Source organism: Colletotrichum lupini, chromosome 4 (genome assembly GCF_023278565.1).
Source record: "Colletotrichum lupini chromosome 4, complete sequence".
In the NCBI taxonomy this organism is placed as follows: Eukaryota; Fungi; Ascomycota; class Sordariomycetes; order Glomerellales; family Glomerellaceae; genus Colletotrichum; species Colletotrichum lupini.
The window spans coordinates 850,572-872,636 of record NC_064677.1 but is presented as its reverse complement, the minus strand read 5'-3'; the positions used below and the strand labels follow the sequence as shown (position 1 = coordinate 872,636).

General features: G+C 53.5%; 10 protein-coding genes across 10 annotated transcripts; 6 read left to right on the top strand and 4 right to left on the bottom strand.

Moving 5' to 3' along the window:
- Positions 1-22: 22 nt before the first annotated feature.
- Positions 23-1,790, bottom strand: CLUP02_07366 (C6 zinc finger domain-containing protein; the record flags this gene model as incomplete). Its single annotated transcript, XM_049286361.1, has 3 exons — positions 23-744; positions 809-1,181; positions 1,245-1,790. 3 exons carry the CDS (start codon positions 1,788-1,790, stop codon positions 23-25), a joined length of 1,641 nt encoding a protein of 546 aa, XP_049143504.1.
- Positions 1,791-1,826: 36 nt separating this feature from the next.
- Positions 1,827-2,712, bottom strand: CLUP02_07365 (uncharacterized protein; the record flags this gene model as incomplete). Its single annotated transcript, XM_049286360.1, has 4 exons — positions 1,827-2,069; positions 2,122-2,184; positions 2,247-2,326; positions 2,403-2,712. 4 exons carry the CDS (start codon positions 2,710-2,712, stop codon positions 1,827-1,829), a joined length of 696 nt encoding a protein of 231 aa, XP_049143503.1.
- Positions 2,713-2,887: 175 nt separating this feature from the next.
- Positions 2,888-5,563, top strand: CLUP02_07364 (uncharacterized protein; the record flags this gene model as incomplete). The annotated part of the gene is made up of 3 exons (XM_049286359.1): positions 2,888-3,314; positions 3,393-4,747; positions 4,838-5,563. The coding sequence occupies 3 exons, from the start codon at positions 2,888-2,890 to the stop codon at positions 5,561-5,563; spliced, it is 2,508 nt and encodes an 835-aa protein (XP_049143502.1).
- Positions 5,564-6,253: 690 nt separating this feature from the next.
- On the top strand, positions 6,254-7,674 carry CLUP02_07363 (peptidase family M28; the record flags this gene model as incomplete). Its single annotated transcript, XM_049286358.1, has 2 exons — positions 6,254-6,668; positions 6,743-7,674. 2 exons carry the CDS (start codon positions 6,254-6,256, stop codon positions 7,672-7,674), a joined length of 1,347 nt encoding a protein of 448 aa, XP_049143501.1.
- A 524-nt stretch (positions 7,675-8,198) lies between these two features.
- CLUP02_07362 (isochorismatase) lies at positions 8,199-9,800 on the top strand (the record flags this gene model as incomplete). The annotated part of the gene is made up of 8 exons (XM_049286357.1): positions 8,199-8,606; positions 8,685-8,864; positions 8,960-9,003; positions 9,055-9,144; positions 9,209-9,262; positions 9,335-9,490; positions 9,565-9,614; positions 9,688-9,800. 8 exons carry the CDS (start codon positions 8,199-8,201, stop codon positions 9,798-9,800), a joined length of 1,095 nt encoding a protein of 364 aa, XP_049143500.1.
- Positions 9,801-10,011: 211 nt separating this feature from the next.
- On the top strand, positions 10,012-10,948 carry CLUP02_07361 (lipocalin-like domain-containing protein; the record flags this gene model as incomplete). The annotated part of the gene is made up of 4 exons (XM_049286356.1): positions 10,012-10,266; positions 10,355-10,526; positions 10,650-10,744; positions 10,865-10,948. The coding sequence occupies 4 exons, from the start codon at positions 10,012-10,014 to the stop codon at positions 10,946-10,948; spliced, it is 606 nt and encodes a 201-aa protein (XP_049143499.1).
- Positions 10,949-11,880: 932 nt separating this feature from the next.
- On the top strand, positions 11,881-13,074 carry CLUP02_07360 (DNA-binding protein; the record flags this gene model as incomplete). Its single annotated transcript, XM_049286355.1, has 4 exons — positions 11,881-12,140; positions 12,214-12,816; positions 12,875-12,973; positions 13,005-13,074. 4 exons carry the CDS (start codon positions 11,881-11,883, stop codon positions 13,072-13,074), a joined length of 1,032 nt encoding a protein of 343 aa, XP_049143498.1.
- Positions 13,075-13,218: 144 nt separating this feature from the next.
- CLUP02_07359 (oxalate decarboxylase family bicupin) lies at positions 13,219-15,002 on the bottom strand (the record flags this gene model as incomplete). The annotated part of the gene is made up of 4 exons (XM_049286354.1): positions 13,219-13,659; positions 13,725-14,110; positions 14,211-14,418; positions 14,523-15,002. Coding segments are annotated over 4 exons (1,515 nt in total), but the record flags the coding sequence as incomplete, so codon positions are not given.
- An 895-nt stretch (positions 15,003-15,897) lies between these two features.
- CLUP02_07358 (uncharacterized protein) lies at positions 15,898-17,590 on the top strand (the record flags this gene model as incomplete). The annotated part of the gene is made up of 6 exons (XM_049286353.1): positions 15,898-15,998; positions 16,095-16,346; positions 16,425-16,460; positions 16,540-16,565; positions 16,617-16,925; positions 17,010-17,590. The coding sequence occupies 6 exons, from the start codon at positions 15,898-15,900 to the stop codon at positions 17,588-17,590; spliced, it is 1,305 nt and encodes a 434-aa protein (XP_049143496.1).
- A 368-nt stretch (positions 17,591-17,958) lies between these two features.
- On the bottom strand, positions 17,959-22,048 carry CLUP02_07357 (uncharacterized protein; the record flags this gene model as incomplete). Its single annotated transcript, XM_049286352.1, has 8 exons — positions 17,959-18,233; positions 18,309-18,656; positions 18,755-19,377; positions 19,435-19,495; positions 19,564-19,907; positions 19,963-20,752; positions 20,815-21,503; positions 21,555-22,048. 8 exons carry the CDS (start codon positions 22,046-22,048, stop codon positions 17,959-17,961), a joined length of 3,624 nt encoding a protein of 1,207 aa, XP_049143495.1.
- Between the last annotated feature and the right edge of the window lie 17 nt (positions 22,049-22,065).

Genomic DNA, 22,065 nt, shown 5'->3' with positions numbered 1-22,065 from the left:
TATCATGATAATGAAAATCGAATCACCTAACCATGTCCGCGATCCTGAGTTCTTTGCGGACTTTGTAGCCCCAAGCGGCCTCCAGATCGTCGATTCTCCAACATGTGCCCCATCCCGTCACGGCCTCGATGCTGCGGATAAGCTTCACGAGAAGAGCGTGCTCCGACTTGTGACTGAGAAGTCGACCCGCGACCCAAAGGGGCTGGATGGCGTTATTCAAGCAGCCCTGGTGTGGGTTCGCGAGCGATATACCGCAGATGCATTTCGCATGCCAGATGGCAGAGCCCGTGACGCCACTCAGCTTAAGGTTAAGCGGCCGCGGCATGGACCCGAGCAAGAGCGTACAGGCCGTGTGATACAGCTGGTTCGAAGAGATGGCCGCCCAGTGCAGGAACAGAATCTGAGGGAACGGGCTGCTCTGGATGCTCTGGACTGGCAGCAGCTCTGGCGGGCGGTCGCGCGTCCAGGCTTGGAGGTCTTCCCAAAGGCGGATCCAGCGGTCGGTAAGCTCGTCAGGGCTACTGCAGCCGCTGGCGTCGCCGAGCTCAAAGTAGCGCGTCCTGTCGGCGACGAGCTCGCAGACTTTGGCGCAGAGGTAGACGGCGTAGTTGGCGTGCATGTCGGGAGTTCCGGACTGGTGGAAGAGCTCACTTGCTTCGTTGTGCGAGGCGCCGTTGGGGAGCCATTTTGAGGGGGTGAGAAGGGTGCTTTCTGTTCCATCAGAAATGAGGGCACCGCAAAGATCTGTTGATTGTGTTAGAGAGAATATTCATTTGTAGAATCAAGAAGTCAAGGGACTGGAACACACCCATTCGTGCGTAACACCAGAAGACGGCTTGAAGTAGTCCGCCGCTGAAACCGTGAACGTAGAATGATTCAAAGAGCGCGGCACACCCCTCGAGGTGTTTCCTCCAGTCCTGGGCACTGGCAGACATCATCTCGAGACAGCATAGAATCGTGCAGATGGGAATGATTTTTTGGTCTCGTGATTGCAGCAATGGCGTTAGTAGGCGGATAGCTTCCTGGTACAGCTCGAGGCTGTCAAATGATGTTTGTTTCCCCTCTTTTCGCTCCATCTGTCGCGCCGAGAGGGCGAGGACGGCGTAGAGGAGTGCAGGGGAACTCCGGGCAAGGACAGGAACTTGTATGCCGAAAGCCCTGTCGCTGTCGAACATGTCGAGCTATTGTGAAGAATGAGGATCGGCAACGGTGTGGTAAATAGGTTAGATGTGATGCAAACTCACCCATGTCGCGACTTCTCCGACGTAGTTTTTCAAATACTCCAACCTCCGACCTGTCCCTAGAATCTGGCCGGCCTGCCGTCGCGCGGCTCCCTCGTCGCCTAAGATGGTACCCGGCGCCGCGAAGCCCCCAGCAGAAAAGCCGCCATCAGCTGCCTCCGGCGTCCCCTCTCGCGTGGGAGCTGCCGTTTGCGCCGTGTTGAAGATGAGGCATCTCAGCTCCTCTTGATACGCGAGATAGCCGGGGTCGGTGACGAACTCATCCAGCCTCCACGACTCGGCCGGCGACGTTGATGCTTCGGATGAGAGATGGTGTGAGGGTGTTGGCTCGCCGAGGCCCCATGTTGACGAGGCACCTGGTGTCACGGCTGATCCGAAGTGTGAAAATGCTTGGGATTGGGAGTGAGATTGTGCATGAGAACGCGAGTGAGAGTGAGAGTGAGAGTGAGAGTGAGACTGAGGTTGTGACTGAGACTGAGAGCCTGTGTTCTCTACCCGGTCGAAGGGTGCCGCGGTTGATTCGTCATCCTTAGCCATGGGCGAGAGCATTGTGAGAAACGTAGTTGATGGCGTTGATGCAACTGCTCACCGGCTAGAATCAGTCTTGAACACATGGAAGTGAAGCCCAACCCAAGTATCGTGAAATCGGCCAAAGCCCACCTCATGGATCGGAAGGTTTCGGTAGGTCATGCGGGAGGAGAAAAAGGACTGGATCTCCTCTTCACCTGTGACCTCCTCTGGGCTCTCTACTGCGTTGCTCCCATCGAAAATTGCCCGACTAGCGGATTTGGGATGTTGCTGGCGTCCAATGGCTAAGTGCGCCGAACCCTGGGGGGAGATGGGCGCATTGATTGCTGCGGGGAACCCAAGTTAGCGGAACTTGCGGGGAAGTCGACCGCTGATGATTGGCCTTTGGGGGGTTTAGAAAGGGGGTGTTTACTCCCTATGGTGCGTTCAAGTCTTCAGGGACGGACCTAGACCGACATGTCAGCGAGAGGGGGTCACCGAGAGGTTGTTCAGGTGAGTGTCGGTGAGAGAAAATGAGAAGAAGAGCGTATCTTTCGCAACATCGCCAGATCGTGCAACTAACACGTGACGTTAAGAATCTTATGGGGTTTCGATACTTACGATGGACCGACTTGATCGGGCTTCATGTTCTACAATATCCAGATGTGATTTCTTGGCACTGCGTTATGAACGTCTGGAGCTCACAGAGTGAGAGAATACCAATAGGTTTTTCGTAACCCTGGCCAGAACTTCTATCTGATAGCTTAAATTTGGCACTCAACGGTTTCGTATATGAGAGTGTATGTCTAGAAGTGAGAGTCTGCACTGGCATCGGCCGATGCGTTTTCGTCTTCGGCCTCAACTTTGCCGGCACGGCGGGGCCAGGACCTCGGGGTTTCGGTGCTGATGTCACCGGCCGCGGGGTTCGATGAACTCTTAAGTCAAAAAGAGAAGCCGAAGCCATGAGCCGATCCCCGGGGGCCGTGGATCATGTTTAACATCGTTTACCCCCCCCTTGGCGGGACCCTGCAGGAGAAGCCGTTGGTGTAAAGCCCGGAGAGCAACTCTGGCTGATTTAAACCTTGTGTGTCCCTAAAAGTCGAGTACATACATTTGCACCCTTTGCCCAGAATGTGAAGATGGCTCAACTCAAGATCACGTCTTTGCGCTTCGAGCACCATCCCACCGGACTTGGTGTCTCTTCTCCTACCCCTCGCGTCTCATGGCGCGTCGAGTCCGACCCTATAGCAAAGAATTGGCAGCAGACATCGTACGATATCAAAATCTCACGTGGCTCTCCGCCGGCCCGGGAATTCCACATCGAGGACGCTTCGACAGTACTCATTCCATGGCCCGACACTCCTTTGGCAACAGGAGAAAGGGCGACAGTCGTCGTTAAGTCTTACGGGACCTCGGACAATGCCCGAATGGACTCTGGATGGTCCTTGGAGGCGAGCGTAGAGACCGCTCTGCTCTCCCTCGATGACTGGAAAGCTACGCCCATCACCGCGCCCCCGCGTACCGCTTCACACCCCGATGAGCGGGGAATCCGGCCGGTCCGATTCCGTCAAGTATTTGACTGCCCCGATGTGAAAGGCGGCGGTATTACCAGACTCTACATCACAGCGCTAGGCTGATACGAAGCGTACCTCAACGGCCACCGCATCGGAAACGAGTGGCTCGCCCCCGGATGGACTGCTTACCAACATCGCATTCAATACCAGGTCTTCGATGTAGCGCATCTCCTAAAGCCTGGACAACGGAACGTTCTCACAGTGGAAGTCAGCGAAGGGTGGTATGCGGGCCGAATTCTTTGGGGCGAGGGCTTAACCTGCTTCTACGGCGACCGCATCGGTGTACTAGCTCAGCTCGAGATCCGCGACGACGATAGAGCAGGACCAGCTTTGAAGCTTGTGACCGACGATTCATGGGAGTGCAGGTCCTCACCAATCGTCGGAAGCGACATCTACGACGGTGAGACGTACGATCTCGGCCTCGAAGTAAACGACTGGCATCACGACGACCACAGCGGATGGACCCCCGTCGAGACGCTACCGTTTCCGAAACCTACACTCATAGCAGCATCCTCTCCACCAGTCCGAACAACGGAGACCCTCAAACCCATCAAAGTCTCCAAAGACATCAACGGCAAGACACTCGTCGACTTTGGTCAGAATCTCGTCGGCAAACTTGTCATCCCAAAGCTCGCAAAGCCAGACGGCCACCGCCTCACCATCCGCCACGCGGAGGTCCTTGAAAACGGCCAACTCGGAACGCGACCCCTCCGTGCAGCAAAGGCGACCGATACGATCATCTTCGGCGGCGGCCGAGTCCTAGAGAGCTGGTCCCCTCACTTCACCTACCACGGCTTCCGCTACGTCGAGCTGGACGACTGGGACGACGTGACGCTAGACTCACTGTCAGCCGTCGTCATGCACACAGATATGCAGCGGACAGGCTTCTTCTCCTGCTCCAACGACGACGTCAACACGCTCCACCACAACGTCGTCTGGAGCATGCGCGGGAACTTCGTCTCTGTCCCCACAGATTGTCCGCAGCGCGATGAGCGCCTGGGCTGGACGGGCGACATCCAAATCTTTAGTCCGACGGCCTCGTTTCTGTACGATTGTGCGGGCATGCTGAGCAACTGGATGCGAGACGTGCTCCTGGATCAAAAGGACGCCGGCGGTATCGTCCCGCTTGTGGTGCCCAACGTTATGAAGGACGGACCTTGGCCTTCTGTGCCGCAGGCAGTGTGGGATGATGTTGTTGTACTGGTGCCTTGGACTTTGTATAAGTGGTTTGGTGACGCGGGCGTCTTGCAAGAGACGTATCCGGGTATGAGAGACTACCTCAAGTCCATCAAGCGCGGGGACGACGGCTTATGGGATTCTTCGCTTTGGCAGTTGGGCGACTGGCTTGATCCCAACGCGCCGCCCGCCGAGCCAGGTCTAGCTAGAACGGACGGCACCCTCGTCGCGGACGCGTATCTGGTTCACGTCACCGGCATCGTCTCCCAGATCGCCAGCATCATCAATCTTCCATCTGAGGCAGAGGAACTCGCTATTGAACACGAACGGCTCAAGTAGCTCTTTCAGGACAAGTACATCACCAAAGCAGGCTTTATCGTCGCGGATTCTCAGACGGCGCTGGCTCTGGCCCTACTCTTCGACTTAAACGACACCACCGCCCAACGCGAAGCTGCAGCCGCAAGACTCGCGCGGCCGGTGCAGTATTCTAAGTTCAGAGTGTCCACAGGCTTCGCTGGCACGCCCGTAATCCTTCACGCGCTGTCAGAGACAGGATACGTCCAGCACGCATACCGTATGCTTCTAGAGACAGGGTGTCCCTCGTGGCTATACCCCATCCGCATGGGTGCCACCACAGTCTGGGAGAGATGGGATAGCATGCTAGAAGACGGGACAATCAACCCGGGAGAGATGACAAGCTTCAACCATTACGCGCTCGGTAGCGTCGCGAACTGGATGCACGCCGGTATTGGGGGGCTGTCACCGCTCGAGGCCGGGTGGAAGAGGTTCCGGGTTCGGCCTCGGCCCGGAGGGGACCTGCGACACGCCAGCGTCGAGTACCTGAGCCCGCACGGCTTGGTCCGGAGTCGATGGGAGATTGTGACAGATGAGAAGTTTGTATTAGAGCTGACGGTGCCGCTGAATACGTCTGCTGTAGTTTCTTTGCCGGATGGCGGGGAGGAGAGGACGGTTGGGTCTGGAAGTCATGTATTCGAGAGCCGTCTGGCTCCGGGACTAAGAGAGGCGTGGCCTCCCAAAGCTCTGTTGACGCAGTTTGGACTGTGATGTCGTTTGAGTGGACAATATTGACGTTGATGTGCCTCTGATGGGAGTCTCAGTAGATTTGCAACTCGCAACGCGAATGTCGACATGCTTAAATCTTAAGCTTGCAATACTGTAAGACGGGCTGCTGGTTAGCCCGCGTATTACTTGGATAGGTACTCCGTGACTTAACGCAACTCACAGTAATCATCATTGCAAGACAAATTTGTTGCACGGTAAACTTAACCTTTGTTGGTCTTTTATTGATAATTGCCATAGTTGCTATAAGCGTCACCTATCTTTTCACCCCATTCTTGTATTATTGTCATACCCAAGGCTGCAAAAATCTCTTGAAGCTCGTCTTATGAGTGTTTGCTCAGGTGGACTGCCGTTTTGTTGCTGTAGAAACCTTGACTTGGAGCTGTGACCACCGTATAATGCACTCATCCAAAGGGACTTTGGGGACTTTGAGGAGGGGACTTTTGCGACGGACCCCTGCTATCTCTGACTCTGACCGTCTGACGGATCTCCGTGCCGTAGAATTGCATCATTGCGGCCGCTGGTGACCTTCTGAGCTCGGTTACTCGCTAACCACTTGCTCATCTTTCTGATAAACTAAAGCTTACCCTCCTCCTCCTCTTCTCATATACCATTGAGGATTGCTCTCTCCTCGAGTTCCTCCATCGACATTGCCCATTTGTCAAGCTGCCCATCATGCGCTACTCCCTCTCAGCCAAGCTGCTCCTCCTGCTGGGCTCTTCTCAGCTCGTGCTCAGCTCCTCCGACGACCAACGCGTACTCGCTCCCGCTACGGAACAGGCGATAAACGATATTGCCGCGGACTTAGGCTGGGATAAGGCCCCCATGTTCACGATCGAGAACAAAGACGTAATTTTCGCGGCGCTCAAGAGATACGCTGACCCCGTCGACGCCCTCGTTTCTTTTCAGCCCGATATGGCGGACACGCTCGCTGAGCCGAGACTGATCCACGTTCATGGCGAGAAAATGGCTGAATGGATGACGGAGGGCGATAAGCTTCGTCTTCGGCGCAAGGGACGCAAGTTCCGCGACATCACTGATTTCCAGGAGCTTTACGCCGACCACGTCAACACCTTTGCAGGCAAAGCCAGTGAGTCCAATTCATAATACTCGTCGAGATTGCTCCTCGTACAATACGGACAGCTGACGCCGTCGCAACCGCAGACCTTCCCAAGATCACACACCAAAGCCTCATCAAGCCCCTCTTCCCCAAAGTCAACCAGACAAACATGCACAATGTCCTCAAGCACATGACGAGCTACTACAACAGATACTACGGCGGCGTCACCGGCGAGGAGAGTTCCGTCTGGCTGCACGACCACGTCGCCTCGATCATTGCCCAGTCGCCCTTCCACGCCCACATCTCGCTCGAGTACTTCACCCACGAGTTCCCCCAATCCTCCATCATCGCCCGCTTCGAGCCCAAGGTCCGCGACTTCTCCAAGCCCCTAACCATCATCGGCGCCCACCAAGACTCGGCAAACTACCTCTTCCCTCTGCTTCCCGCCCCCGGCGCAGACGACGACTGCTCCGGTACCGTAAGCATTCTCGAGGCCTTCCGCGTTCTCGCGACGAGCGGCTATGTGCCCAAGGAGGGACCCGTCGAGTTCCACTGGTACGCGGCCGAGGAGGGCGGGTTGCTGGGTAGCCAGGCCGTTGCAGCCTACAAGAAGAAGGAGGGTGCCAACATTGGCGCCATGATGGAGTTCGACATGACGGCTTTTATCGCGCGTAACGCTACCGAGTCGATTGGGTTCATCAAGACGGATGCGGACGCGCCGCTCACCAAGTGGGCGGTGGACCTGAGCGAGGAGTACATCAACATCACGACGAGCGTCTACGAGCTCATGCCCGGCGCCGGATCGGATTACATGTCATACACCAAGCTCGGGTTCCCTGCTACATTTGCATCCGAGGGCAATCCCGTTGCGGGTGGATTCCCTGGCGAGTTTGACCCGTACGTGCATACGGAAAAGGATACCATGGATGTCGATGATGAGACGGGTGTGTTTTCTATTGATCACATGGCGAGGTTCTCTGAGCTGGCCATTGCCTTTGCTATTGAGCAGGCTGGGTGGGACAACAAGTGGAGGTAAAGGGCGGTAGTAAGGAGGACCATAGATTGATGCTAGTGAAGTTCTGATGATAGTATCGCTTTGATGATGTGTCTTTGAGAGCCATGATAGTTGTGGAGGGATTCGAGCAAGTTCAATCAGAACCGCCCATTTCCTGTTCAGTATACGAGTACCTTGAAGTTTGAGGAAGCCAATTCCGCATCGCGGCCAGTTCCTCATCGCATTCCGAGCCAGTTCCGAAGAGCTCTCACCTACCCAGCCTGTCAAGACCCTTAGCTGATGGCGTCAACAACAGCTTGAATATGCATAACGCGATCGATGACAAATTGCGGGGGACTCAATGACAAAGTGCGGAGACAACCAGCGCCTTCGGCTCCCACATGTAATCGCAAGCTGACCAAGCTAAGCTGAAGAACCTCATGAAGTGAACCTTGATCTCTCTTCGTTCACCAAGCTCAGGAACTCTCCTAGTCTTGCACAACTTAAGAACTCAACGGTTCTGGCAAATACAGCTTCATACTAACCGTTAGCGACTCACCTCAACGATGGCCTCAGCAACATCCTTCCGCCAAATCGTCGGCACCCCGCCCTCGACGGCCTCACCTACCGACAGCACCCTCATCATCATCGACGCTCAAAATGAGTACGCAGAAGGCAAGCTCGCCGTCCGGGACGTCGCCTCCTCGCGGAAGGCCATCGCCGCTCTGCTGCAGAAGTACCGCGACGCCGGTCAGCCCAGCAGCATCGTGCACGTCGTCCACGATACGCCCGAAGGCGCTCCCCTCTTTACGCCTGGAACCAAGCTGGCCGAGGAGTTCGACGAGCTGAAGCCCAAGGACGGTGAAAAGGTGGTGAGGAAGCAGTTTCCTGGTTCCTTTGCGGGAACGGATTTGCAGGCGCATTTGGAGGGGTTGGGAGCGAGGGGGAAGAAGGTTGTTTTGACCGGGTACATGGTGAGTCTGGCGCATTTCGCATGCGGGAATCTACCTTTGCAAGATGACAAGTTTAAATGCTGATGTGTGGTTTTCAAGGCTCACGTTTGTGTGTCTACTACCGCTAGACAAGCTGACCAGCGTGGGTTTGACGTTCTGATCGCTGAGGATGCGGTCGGCGATCGTGATATTCCTGGCGTCGATGCAGCGCAGCTCGTCAAGGTTGCTTTGAGTGAGGTTGGTGATGCTTTTGGTACTATTGTGCAGAGCAAAGACATTGTGTAGCCTTGTTCAGGAATTGAAGTACAATATGAGTTTGTTGGTTCAACTTGACATTTATATATACTTGGTCGACGATTACAACTGACTTCCAGTGGTCTGGGAAAGACACAACTAAATCCATGGCGACGAAGCAGTAGTTCAGGTAACGATTAGGGAAAGTAAGACTGTATAACGGACAGGTCAATAGCTGCAACTCAACTTTATCATCGGTGACGTTCTTAACAACGATCTTTGCTAAGGAGCTCGTTCAACCCGTTCCACTCACTCTTGTACTAATGTAAACAGGGCCTGTCTGTTCGGGCCCGACAGTGACCACTGCGGGCCACCACTCTTCCCACCAGTCCCTATCTAGAGCCTGAATCTCTGCAGCCGGTCTCAGCCGTGCGGTTCTCAAGGTGCATCGAGAAAACAAATTGATAACTAGCTCAGTATCTTTCGAGAAGAAACATCGAACCATCCAAATTCAGATCCATAGCTGAAATCGCCGATTGGCGGTGCCATAGCGCGGAGAAAACGGCACCATGCTATCAAGGCCCTGACGATCGGTGCGGCCTACCCGAGCTGTTGAAGCCCACTAAAGAGGCACAGCAACCGTTACTGATTCGAATACTGACGGGACATTGGTTACGCTCTTCAAGAACAAACATGGAGTGCCGAGGAAGAGTTATGAGAGCCCACAGGAACTCCATCGTTGCAGGGCCGCGCAGCTAACCGACTTGGCGAAGAACGAATTCATAGCCCAAAGAGGTATCAGTGTCGTCACCACTCTGTGCTGCTCAGCTGGAGCAAGCTGCTGGGCTCTCAATGTCCCACTGAATAGCTCGAATACTCACAAAGTTGCAAGGGCAAAGCGGCGGGTTTAACAGCTTGGGATTCGGACCTCGGACAACTCAGTTCTGCGAGCGAAGCATTGGCGCGCTCATCACCATATGAGAAAACTGTTGTTTGTTCTTGTCTTGCGACGGCCCCACGATGGAAGATGAATTGGATAAAAGGTATAAGCAGCCGCACAATGGGATGAACTCGCGATGGCATCACCCTATCATTGCAACTCAATATCAAGTGCCACACATTCTTCGCGACGGCCATAGTTATTAGACTTGTCTCTAGTTATTAGACATCTGACCCCGACGAAGCCATCACGATGAGATTGTCCACCCTCTCCACGATCCTCTCCTGGGCAGCCGTCGCGTCCGCCGTCGCCATCACAAACGAGACCTCGCCCTCCCCGAGCATCCCCAACGTCGTCCAGTCTACCTGGGACGGAAAATGCTTCTACCCTACCCCGGACGCCGCCTTCGACCTCGACTCCTACCTCGGCCGTTGGTACCAGGTCGCCGGCACCGTTGCACCCTTCACTGCCGGGTGCAAGTGCATCTTTGCGCAGTACTCTCTCAATGTGCGCACACACTCTTCTCCATTCTGTGCGACTTGAGTAGCTGTCTTTGAGGGCATGTGTGACGGTCTAACTATGATTCGTTATTTAGGATAACGGCACCGTCAAGGTGAACAACACCTGCGAAGCCGGGGGCCGCGCCATCAACATCCTAGGCACCGCCGCGCCAGCCGATCCGTCGTACGGAGCCAAGGGTGTCCTTCGCGTTCAGTTCCCCGGCCAGCCCGGGCCCGATTGCGCCGGCCCGAATTACATTGTTCAAGGTACGCGCAATGCGCCCCTATAATTGTGGGAGAGCGTACTCAGGCACGGAGCTGCTCTTCCACGTTGGGGCCGAAACCTTGTCAAGGTCCTTACAAGCTGACAATGTGATTCCCTTTGCACAGACTACACCCCAGACTTTGCGCTCGTGCAGGCTAGCAACTTTACGACTCTGTTCGTGCTCAGTCGCCAGCGGAACCCGGAGGACGCGGTCCTCGACGTAAGTCTCTCCTCTCTGTTCTCTCCCATACAGTGCAATGGAATGGTACAATATCTTCCGCAAGCGTTGCAACCAGTAATGTAAGCGCATGCAATTGCTAACGGGATAAATTCTTGACAGGCTTGGATCGCGCGCGCCGGTCAGCTCGGCTCGAATCTCGCAGACGTTGTCAAGACGGATCAGACCGGTTGCCAGTTCGCATGAGACATGGGGAATGCGCCAAAGGCTGCATCTGGGGATCGCGAAGAATCTGTGCCTGGCGCTTGGCCTGGAACGGAAGAATTGAGGTGAGACTTTGGGTCTTCGAGTGTCCCAGAGCGGTCTTTGGGGCCAAAGGTAAAATAGTGGTATTTCTACAAAAACAGACGAGAATTCCATGCAAATGCCGGATGTCTCGTGTCATTGTCAATGTCAGTGTCGCAGCCGGTGACATTCGCAAGCAGGATCATAAACTGGGGGGACTGAGATGTGAGAACTGACCGTATATGCTCAGACCTCGATGTTGAAGCAGACAAACAAGTCAGAGCTCATAATCGAGGCTTCTAAGTCATTGGTCAATGGCCGTAGATCTCACAGCAAGCCCCCGGAGCTCAGCTCCAGCTCCAGCTCTCAGCTATCAGCTCACCTTTAAACTTTGGAGCTTGGAGCTGTAGCTTCGACACCATGACCCCATAAACTTCATTGACTTTTCCCCCATGTTGCACCAGTGCGACCACCAGGCGCGCCCACGGCGTAAGTTGTGCCACTTATGCAAGGGGTTTCTATGACGACACCACCCTCAGCCCGAGACATCATGACGAATGTGGCCGCGTCCGGCCTATGTTTGTGTGAACGCATCTGTGGGCACCCATGAATTGTGGAAGAGGACTAGGAAAAAGAAAATAGGAAAGGCTGGACCTGAGCTTTAGGACTGAGAGTGGAGGTCAAGGACGGGGATGATGATGAGTGAGGTAATGAATTGAGTTTGATTCAAATAGCTCTCGGGTCCTCCTTGCGAGGGGCGCCTTGCTCACGAGTGCCTGCTGTTGTGACTACTACGTAAAATTGGTCATTATCATACAACGAAACTTTGAACAGTAGCTGCATCCCTACCACGACTGCTATATCACCCATTATTTCACACTACCGCCGCAACAATGGTTAAAGCCAAGGAAGAGGTTATTTCCGAGTTCAATGAGTACGTCAACATGACGGCCGAGGACCTCGAGTCCTGGCTCAAGTCGGACGACTCAAACAGCGCGGGCTGGCCCAAGGACGACGCCGAGGGCGAGGGCGAGTCGGTCGGACATGACAGCGGGCGCAAGATTGTCGAGATCCTCCAGGCGAACCCCGAGAAGAAGGAGGACGAGTACACGGATGAGCAGGTTGAGCACATGCGCAAGGTCGTGGCGTACTGGTGAGTATACTTTCGCCAGAGACGGGGCGAAGCATGAGATGAGTGAGAAGCTAATCGAGTGATGCAACAATAGTAAGCGACACTTGGCGCAAGAGTCCAAGGGGAACAGCGATAAGTCGCCCGAGGAAGTGAAGAAGAGCAAGTCGTATGCTTCACTGAAGAACTGGGGGCACGACTTCCTCAAGGCCCAGGGCAAGGAGAATGGCGCAGCAAAGTCAAATGGAAAGTCTACCAAGAAGGAAGAGAACGGCGACGAAGAGAAGGCCGAATCGAATGGGTCCAAGAAGCAAAACGGCTCCAAGAAGGACGAAGAAGAGGTCGAAGATGACAAGGAAGAGGAGGCTGCTGACGAAGAGGCCGAGGACGAGAGTGAGGAGAAGGCCGGTGACAAGCGCAAGAATGCTAGCGAGGAGACCGGGTCTAGCAAGAAGCGACAGACGCGCCAGGGCGAGGGCAAGTCGACTGAGAAGTCGGATGAGAAGAATGGGGATGATGAGAAGGAAGAAGAGGCTGAGGAGAAGGATGAGGATGGTGACGAAGAGATGGAGGACGACGGCGACGACAAGGAAAATGGCGGCGGTAAGGCCAAGAAAGGACCTAAGAAGGGCGATACCGTCAGCTGGAACTGGGGCAGTGGTCAGCCTGAGGGCAAGGTCCTTGACGTGAAGGGCGAAAAGTAAGTCAATCGAGAGGTCTCATTGTCATAATGAAGACAGGACTAACGCGATACTTAGGACGTCTATCACGACGAAACGCGGAAACGAAGTGTCTCGCGATGGCGATCCTGAGGATCCGGCCGTTGTCATTGACACTGGAAAGTCGAAAGCAATCAAGTCTGCTCACGAGTTGAATGAGTGATTGGAGCTACGGAGCCGTAGAGAAGGCATACTTCTTCGCCGCGATCGGTCTGCTTTACGTCAGAAAGCATGTATAGATGCGTCGTGTACTGTTATTGTTTAGTGTACTACCTTTTTCAATTGAAGTGCTGTGATTGAATGGACAATCAAACCTGATCTGAAATACGATGTTACAATTCTACACTCCTATACAACATTTTACACGGCGTACATGATCCATCTTACAACTCTTCCACTCTCTCCGACTGCGAGGAACTCGTATCCTTATGGAATTTGGTGATGGGATCCTTCTCGGCCTCCTTCACCTGGTTCCAAAACTTCTCACCATTCTCCTTATCGTCCTTGAACAAGTGATCAATCACCAGCTTCTTGGGTGTCTCACCCATCCACTGGAAGAGAGAGAAATCGCGGAACTCATCAGCCCGGAAAATCTCGAGCATCTCAATGGGCTCATCGCCGATATTCTCAACAAAGTGACCCATGTTCTTAGGTACAATACCGACATCGCCGGGGACGTAATCGAAAGTGCGGGCAGTGCCCTCAGCCGCGAAGATGGTAATACGGGCTCGACCCTTGATGAAAAAGGACCACTCGTCAGCATTGGGATGCCAGTGCATCTCGCGTAGCGCGCCAGGCTGGATCGTGAGGTGGGCAGCAGCAACCTGTAAGGGACATGATTGTCAGTCTCGAACATCCTTAGAAGCGTGTCGAGGTTTCAATTCCTTACAGTCTTAGAGATGGGGAAGTTCTTGGAGTCGGTGATGCGGACCTCGCCACCCGACGTCTGCTCGGGCTCCTGGTCCAGCATCCTGTGAGTAAAGTTGAAGCGGGACTTCTTGGCGTGCTTGCCCTTGGGCCGCTCCTCATCGATGGGGCCCGGGAGCGTGCCCTGGAAGATATATTTCTCGCCTTCGGGGAGGTGCTTGAAGACTTCGGGCTCGAGGTGGAAGTTTTCGGCAATGACTGACTTGGGCGTGTGCGCGAGCCAGTCTGACAGGATAAAGGTCGATTCCTCAGAGAAACGGCCATCGTCAAAGATGAGGAGGAACTCGGTGCCATTGGGACTCAGTCCTTGCAGGGAGTGAGGGACGCCTGACGGGAAGTACCAGAGGTCTATTGGGTATCGATTGTTAGCTTTCATTGCCATCGTCGCAAGATCAATGTTGATAAACAGCTTCAAGCAATCGAAAAGGTTATGGAGGCATATGCTTACCGCCCTTCTTGAGATCGTCGATAAAGTTACCGCCCTCGTAGTCGAGCGCTGTAACGCGAACTTCGCCGTCCAAGACGTACGCCCATTCGGCCTCCTTGTGCCAGTGAAGCTCCCGAATGACGCCCTCCCCAAGACGCATGTTCACACCGGCGAGCTCGACGCTGGTGGACAGCTCACGGACAGTTGTCTGTCGGGTCCATCCGCCTTCCTGTTATTTGGCAAATGTTGTTAGTCTGGGATGGATTTGGGCTTGCGTGGTGGCTTGAGTGCCACTCTGACAGCTCAATTGGCTTCGAATCACTGAGTACTCACCTCAATTCGAATATGCGAATCCGCGAAACTCCAGCGCATGTTGGGCATGTTTCCCTTGTCCGTTGAAGGCGGCCGCACCATATCCGGGTTCTGGCGCGAGCGCTCGCTGTTCCAGGGCCCCAGCACTGAGGCGCCGAGCCCATTGCGGTAGGGAAGCGGGTCGAGGCCGTCGCCGACCGAGTCGACGGCGCCGTCATTGGGATCCCTGAAGCCCGGAACGTACGGGTTGCTGGTGCTCTTCTTCTTGTAGCTCGCGGGGATGTCCATGCCCCGGAGGAGACGCTCACGGGGGCTGTCAAAGTGCGGTGCCGCCGAGCACAGCTCGCTGGCTGACGCCCAGAGAAGCAACAGCTTGGCTGCCGTGGGTTGGGTGAGATGCATGCTGGGCCAAGATTTCGTGGTGATGGGGATCGATGCGACGGGACTGGAGGTATGCGATGTGCCAAGAGGGGAGCTCGCAGCAGAGAATGGGAATGGAGTCAATTGGGTCTACAATTGACTTTTCTCTTTCTTCAATGGCTAAGAATAAGACACAAGAATAAAAGTCTTCAAGAAGCAAGACGTTCAGCTCGTGACACTGGGAGCCAGAGGCTATTTTATACCCCATTTCTAAAGCTCATCATCCGACTTAGCCATGCCAATACTAATGCCTTGACCTCTTCCTCGGCCTCGCCAATGTCGCAACCAACTCGTAGTACGTAAACATGGAGAGCTTACAAAGGGAACCATCCCTCCGTCGTAGTCATCGGCGCATCACCTCACCCGCCCATCGCTGCAGTCTGCAGGTTGAACCGAACGGTGACACACACCACACACCAAAATCCCACGTCTGCCACACACCCACCAATCCGTCGACGCACATGCCGAACCACCCCCGAGACTCAAGCTCCCCCGCAGCTGTAGCAACAATGGCAAGGTAGTAGGGTACCTTGCCAAACCAAGCAGCTTCAAGAACTGGCACTGCTGCTGCTGCTGCTGCTGCATGCCACCTTGCATGGAATGTTCAACAAAAGCTCCCCCTCACTGGCTGAAACGCGGTAGAGCGATGGGCAAAGCACGTCTTGCGCATGCGGGGATGAACCAGTCAACCTGCCTCCCCAGTAATAGCCGGCGTACCAGGGGAAGAGAGGAACGCTTGCCGTAGACCAGGACCAGGGAGGGGAAGAGGAGGAGTAACAGACTACTTGATTAGTCTATTATGAGAACCTGGATGCACTGAGGTGGCCTGGCGTTTAAGCTCTTCACTCAACGAAACCCAATTGGCCTTTCAGGTGAGCTGCTGAAGCTCTTCTCCATCGTTCGGTTCGCTGCGACGTTGGCGGGATGTCTGCAGCAGGCCATGACGCAGGTTCCTGGGCCTTGAGCTCTACTCCCAATGCAACTCCAGAACCATCGATTGGACGGGGCATATGTCGGAGATCCTGGAGAAAAAGCTGGTTCCGCGGCCAGGCGTTATCAGGCCCCCGGTTTCACTGCGTGACTGCAGTGACATTCTGCATATCCTTTCTCTGACTGAGCTTAGCTCGAGTCCCTCAAGGCTATTTCTGATGGGCTTGCTCATGCTTGTCCCAGCTTCTCGCGTTTCCCCCTCACTCTCTTTGCTCGAATCCCACGCCCCCTAAAGGCCCGAAAGTCACAGATCATACCTGGTCCGTCGAATGGCATCTTTCTAATCCGCGAGAACCGTCCGCCGAGAGATTTACGAGCGGGGATAGATCGCTCTTGGTCTTGGCTTTCTTTCGGCATTGCTTTCCGCCCTTTGGCCCATATAAACCAGGCTGGAAACCTGGAAACTTTTCGCGGGTGGACCACGGCAGATCCGAAGTGCTCGAGTTTCTGGCCTTTGGGCTTTTCTTCAGTCTTTGCAAAGTGCTAACGGATACTACAAACATTGCGCGTCAGCACCCACCGGCTGTCTTTCTCCCCCATCCTCGGCACGTCCATGCCAACTTGAGAGAGTTTTATTTATATCCGCATAATTCTTCGCCAACCAACGTCACTTGGCCAAAGCTTCCAGTCTCTTCGAGGAACATCCCATTCTCAGTGAAGCTAAAGCTACTGCTTCTCAACCACCCTTCAACGTCGCGATCTGAGGCGCCCTATCGAAACGACGCATCGACAACACCGTAAAGATGAGCTCGACGAGCGGCAACTACGGTTCCGTCACCAACTCGGCTCCGGTCGTGAACGGCGACTCGCATGCCCACGCCGATGAAGAGCAACCCCTTCTTGGCGGCGGAGGCGGCGCCCGGAAACCAGCTTCCAAGTCTCTGCGAAAGAAGCTCACCACAGACGTGCAGCGCGACTGGGCCGACCTGGTTCTCCTGGCATGCTACATCATCACCGGCCTACTCGACAGCTCTTCCATCTCCATCTGGGGCTCTTTTGTGTCTATGCAAACAGGTAAGATCCCTTCCAAGCCTTCCTTACCCACAATAACGGCCCGAAGCTTCACATTCCACAGTACTGACACGGAACAAAAAACAGGAAACACAGTCTACATCGGCCTCGGCCTCGCCGCGCCCACCGAATCCACCCGCTGGATCAAATCCGCCACCTCGCTCATCTCATTCTGTCTAGGCTCGTTCTTCTTCAGCCGATTCCACCGCTTCTTCTCCCCCAAGAAGCGCTGGGTCCTCTGCGCGTCCTTCATCGCCCAGACCCTCCTCTGCGTCGCCGCCGCCGTCATCCTGACCGTTGGTCCTGCGGCCGGCAAGGACGAGATCGCCTGGAACGTCCTGGTGCCTATCGCCCTCATCGCCTTCCAGAGCTGCGGTCAGGCTGTCACCAGCCGCGCGCTGAAGTATAACGCGCTCACCAGCGTTGTATTGACAAGTATCTACTGCGACCTTTTCTCTGACGCTGAGCTTTTTAGCGTTCACAATGCTGAGCGGAACCGAAGAGTTGGCGCGCCTGTATTGCTTCTTGTTGGTGCCATTTGCGGCGGCTTGTTTGCGCACAGTTCCCTGGGAATTGCTGGCGCTCTGTGGACGGCCGCTTTCTTGAAGTTCCTCATCGTCTTGTCGTGGTTCTTCTGGCCGGGTGAACCGACTTCGGACGAAGAGTAGATAAAGTGTATACTGGACTGTATGTAGGCCGCCATCTGAAAAATGATCTCCCTTTCACTTGCTGGCTAGATGGTTTAAAAGTCAAGCCCGGGGAGCTCGATCTCGAGACTCAAGCCCACAAAACTTCAGCAGTGGCATATAGATAACACGAACTATTGAAATATGTTACAACGTGTGCAGCGATGAATCAAAGAACTGAGCTACTCCAAACCTGAATGAATGAGCGGTCCTCTTTATTTCCATCTTCTTATGACTCTACACCCCTTCCGCCTCTATTCTGTTTGCGCATTTTTCGTAAATTTGGACAAGCCAACCCCTACTCGACAACTTCCTTCAACTGGGTAAACACCAAGCTCCTAGCAAACCAGCTATGCTTCCAATTCAAATATGAACTTCTCAGGGCTCAGCAACTCGTCTTTCGCTGCCGACCATTTGCCAACGTCGCTTGGAGTCATTGGAGCTGAGCGATTCGAATCTCCTGATGCTCGCGATTTGGTGCTTAAGGAGGAACTAGAGTCATGCAAATGATCATGTAACCCTGACACGGCGCCAGTACGTTCCCTCATACTTTTATACCGTTGGGTATTCGCCTTGCGAAGCTCAGCGACACTCTTCAGAAGCTTGTTTGAACGAGGCGTTTGTGCTATAGATTGAATAGTTGTTTAGCCACTCATGTTGCCTGTGAACATTGACACCAAGCGGACTGAAAGGAACCCACTCTTTCTCTGGCTGTCTTCGCTCATCATCTCTCTAGGAAAGCCACTGATTGGGAGGAAGGCGTTGCTGGAGTCGGGGTATAGCTCTGTCCGCAAACAAAGAAATATGTTTGTGGTTGATAGCTCTTTGCTGACCACGACACGAATCCTCTTGAGCTTGAATGTGCCTCGGAGATACATGTCAGTGATGTTTGCTTCCGGCATGGGTATCTTCGAGGCATCGTCAGGCAGCGTCCCCGCCTCTTCTACGACAAAATATGGTTCAAAGTCGCCTCTCAGACATGTGCGGAGGAATTCGCCTAAATATTTCATCTCGTTGGACGAATTGGCAAATCTGCAGTGGATGCGGCCTTCGGTACATATGTCAGTCTTTCGTAATGATACATTTGAGCGCCATCAAAACGCCACAAGGTCAAAATTCTATAAACAGGATCCATGGTATGCTTACCTGTGCACTCGAAACCTTCTTTCACTTGTCTCACTGATCCCACATCTTTCTCAAAGAAGAAACAGCTTGCGACCAGTCTGTGTGCGATTTCCTTGATCTTGCCCCGGTTCAAATTGAGGTACCGTTTTGTCGCTCTCTCTAGGCTGTCCAACTCGTTGACCGCATCTAGACGGGGGACTTTGAACCGCAGGTCAAGGTTGACACGGATATGTCTGCGGTGACTATCTCTGGTCACATGTGAGTTCTGCGATAGGATATCAGTCTTGAAATCGGACCATATCGCGTTGCAGGAAAGTATTCGATCGAAGCGATCGGCAGCAATTTGAGCTAGCTGTACAGGTAAGAAGGTTCTCTTGCGCTTGGTCACGGTCTCGCCACCTTTCAATATCTCCGTTCTATGGGCAGTAGACTGGATCTCATTATCAAGACCGTTCATTCCCGTACCGATGGATAAGAGAATGTCAGGCACAGTGTCGGCGATGTCGGGCCATATCATTCGTCTTTCATGGTGAGCCACGAGTACTGGGCAATTATGGTAGAGCGCACCATCGAGGTAGCTACTTTTGGTGTCTGCCTTCGTGAATGATTTGAAGAATGGAGGTGCAGCGGATGTTGCCCGAGCCCTTCTCATTGTTCAGTTTCAAGACCATGAATTTTAGCATGGAGTCTATGGTACTTACGCCTCCCATGCTTTGAACTCTTGACTTGGCTCGTTGGATCGAAAGAGCCGATAAGGAAGCTCTGCCTCAATTAGTCTTGTATCTTATGCGAGCCGAGAGAGTCATGTGGCACATGGGGGGAGTACTTACCATCATCCATCGAATCAGGTCTGTTGTAATTCGTGAGAATAACTGAGTGCTGGTCAATAGAAGTTGTCGAGGTTACAGCCACTTTCGTTAGCATTTCGCTCTGGCTATGGTCGTTGGCTCCTCCGAAGAGTGGCCGATCCTGAAACTTCTCCCGCAGAAGAGCCTCAAATGGTTTGGTCTTGTAGATACTTCCGTGATTAATCGTGACAAGCTTCTCAAGCAGCGGAATGCCCGACAATTCCCGTGGCCTGAAGGCGTCTGCACAAAGGTGTTTGAATGTCTTGATACATTCCTCCACGGACCAATTATTGACTCCTAGTCCAAGAGCAATAATTCCTCCCGTGCTATCGCCAAGGTTAGGTAAGTTTCAGTAACGACCCCAAAATGAGACGAGCATACCTTGTACCGACAATCAGATCGAAAAAAAGCTGTATCGGGAGTCTCTCACCGAAGACTCTTTCAATGGCTCTGAGAACGTGAAGCTCTACAATCCCTCGGACTCCACCACTATACGAAACGTCAGCTAGTGAGCAAAGCTTTATTTCGGGAAGAATGGCAGCTGAGGGGGCATCGTACCCGTCAAGACACAGTACTCGAGCGCCCGCAAATTGTGGTTTGACCACAACCGTCCATGCAGGCTCCCACATTGTTTCCCTTTCGTGAAGAGGACACCTTTTCATCTCAACTGTCGTATGAGCCTTGATACCGTAGGCTTGAATACAAGGTAGACACAGAACATGACCGCAGGGCAATGGATGTTCAGGGAGCTCTCTTAGACACGAAAAGCAAGTGGAGTGACTGATAAAGTCCCCTACATTACCCAAAGAGAAGTAGAAGTCGTTTAGTTGATACCTGTGGAGATCAGCAGCGACCTCTTGCTCGCTCTGCTCGCGCACTCGTGAGGTGACTTCTTGGAACCTAGCATGGAGCTGACGCAGGTGATTTCGAATTTGATCAATCCACTGACCCGCAAAGTCTTGCAGGTCAACGTCTGACTGATAATTTCCCGCTGCAAATATACGTCCATGTTTGTTTTGGTGACCTTTCGGATCGTGTCCAAACTTGACGTTGTAGCATTTTCCATATTTGGGATGAGAGAAGGTGCATGGCGCATAGAAATCTGCATAGCCTTCGAGGGCAACATTGCAGAAATCCACGTACGCGTCGTCGAGAAGTCTCACAGGGGTTCCTGTAGATTGTCAATACTAAGGTACCTTACTTGAAAGACCAGAGAGAGATATCGCTACTAACCCAGAATGTTCTGGCGAACTGAGTCGAGCATAATGCAAGACGATATCATCGGCACCATGTTTTCGAAGATCTGTTGCGTTCCGCCGCCATTCTGCGAAACTTTTGTCGAATTGTTACCAATGGAGATCGCCAAGTTCAAGATGTTGCCACTGAAATCTTGTGGAATGGGGTTGTGTTTCAACGCTTCTTTGACAAAGTCAAAAGGAGTATCCAGATCGCGGGAAAAATGATCGTAAGCAGCGTGGAGGTAGACTTGCAACTTGTCTGCAGTGGCCAGCATCCGAACACGCTTCTTGGTAAGCAAAGACGCTTGGCATCTTTTGTTGATCAGCTCAAAGAGCTTTCCCATCTGATCGTCCATGAGCATGTAGCGACCACGAGATGGAACTCGAATCACGGTGATAGAAGCGTAGTAGCAGTCGAGTAAGTCTTTGGTCGTGTTGATGGTTCGACCAATTGCCTGCCAAAGCCTGGCTTGCTCTTCGAATCGGGGCTCGCGGAAAATCGCTCCACTAATATCATCAAGAAGACGAGCAGTTGCGGTCTCAATATTCCATTCATCATCATCCACGTTGTCAGTTGCATTAAGGACAATGACTGCGTGGGGAAGAGCCGGTTGGTTCAGCGATTTGTCGATCGAAGCCGAGCCCCATTCCAAAAGTTTGTCGAGGACGGTAGATTCAAAAGCCCTATATCAATTCATGAGCGTATTCCTTAAGAAGGAGTATAGGAAAGTTTACCTAGGGTTTCTCAAGACGAAGACAACCACATCTGAGAAGGTGTAGAGTAGTCTGGGATAGAGCTGCGTGACTGCGTACTCTCTTTTCTTCGTTTCTGGGGTGACTGCCCATTCGAGGTCCCGCTGAGATGCGTAGCGCGACTTTCCGAACTTACGTTTCGAGGATGTATCAATGACACCCGAAGAACGGCTAGCAGTTGATGGTTTCGGCGATCTGCCTAGACCAGTCTTGCCCATGACATTTGTGACATCGTTAAGGATCCCCAGAGCCTCCTCTTTCCCTTTTGTGCGATGTCGCAGACCTGCCGGTACAGCTTCCCCACCATCCAAGCCCTCGCAGTCTGCGTATAACACAGGCGCTTGGGTATTGTAAGACATCGGATCAGCATACAGGTGGACGTCGCCAGTCGTCGGAAGGCGGTCGTTGTTGGACGAGGTAACGGGCGACGGATACTTTGCCCCGCGGTCAAGCATAGCAAGCCGATCAATCAGCATTTTGATCAACGTGCTTT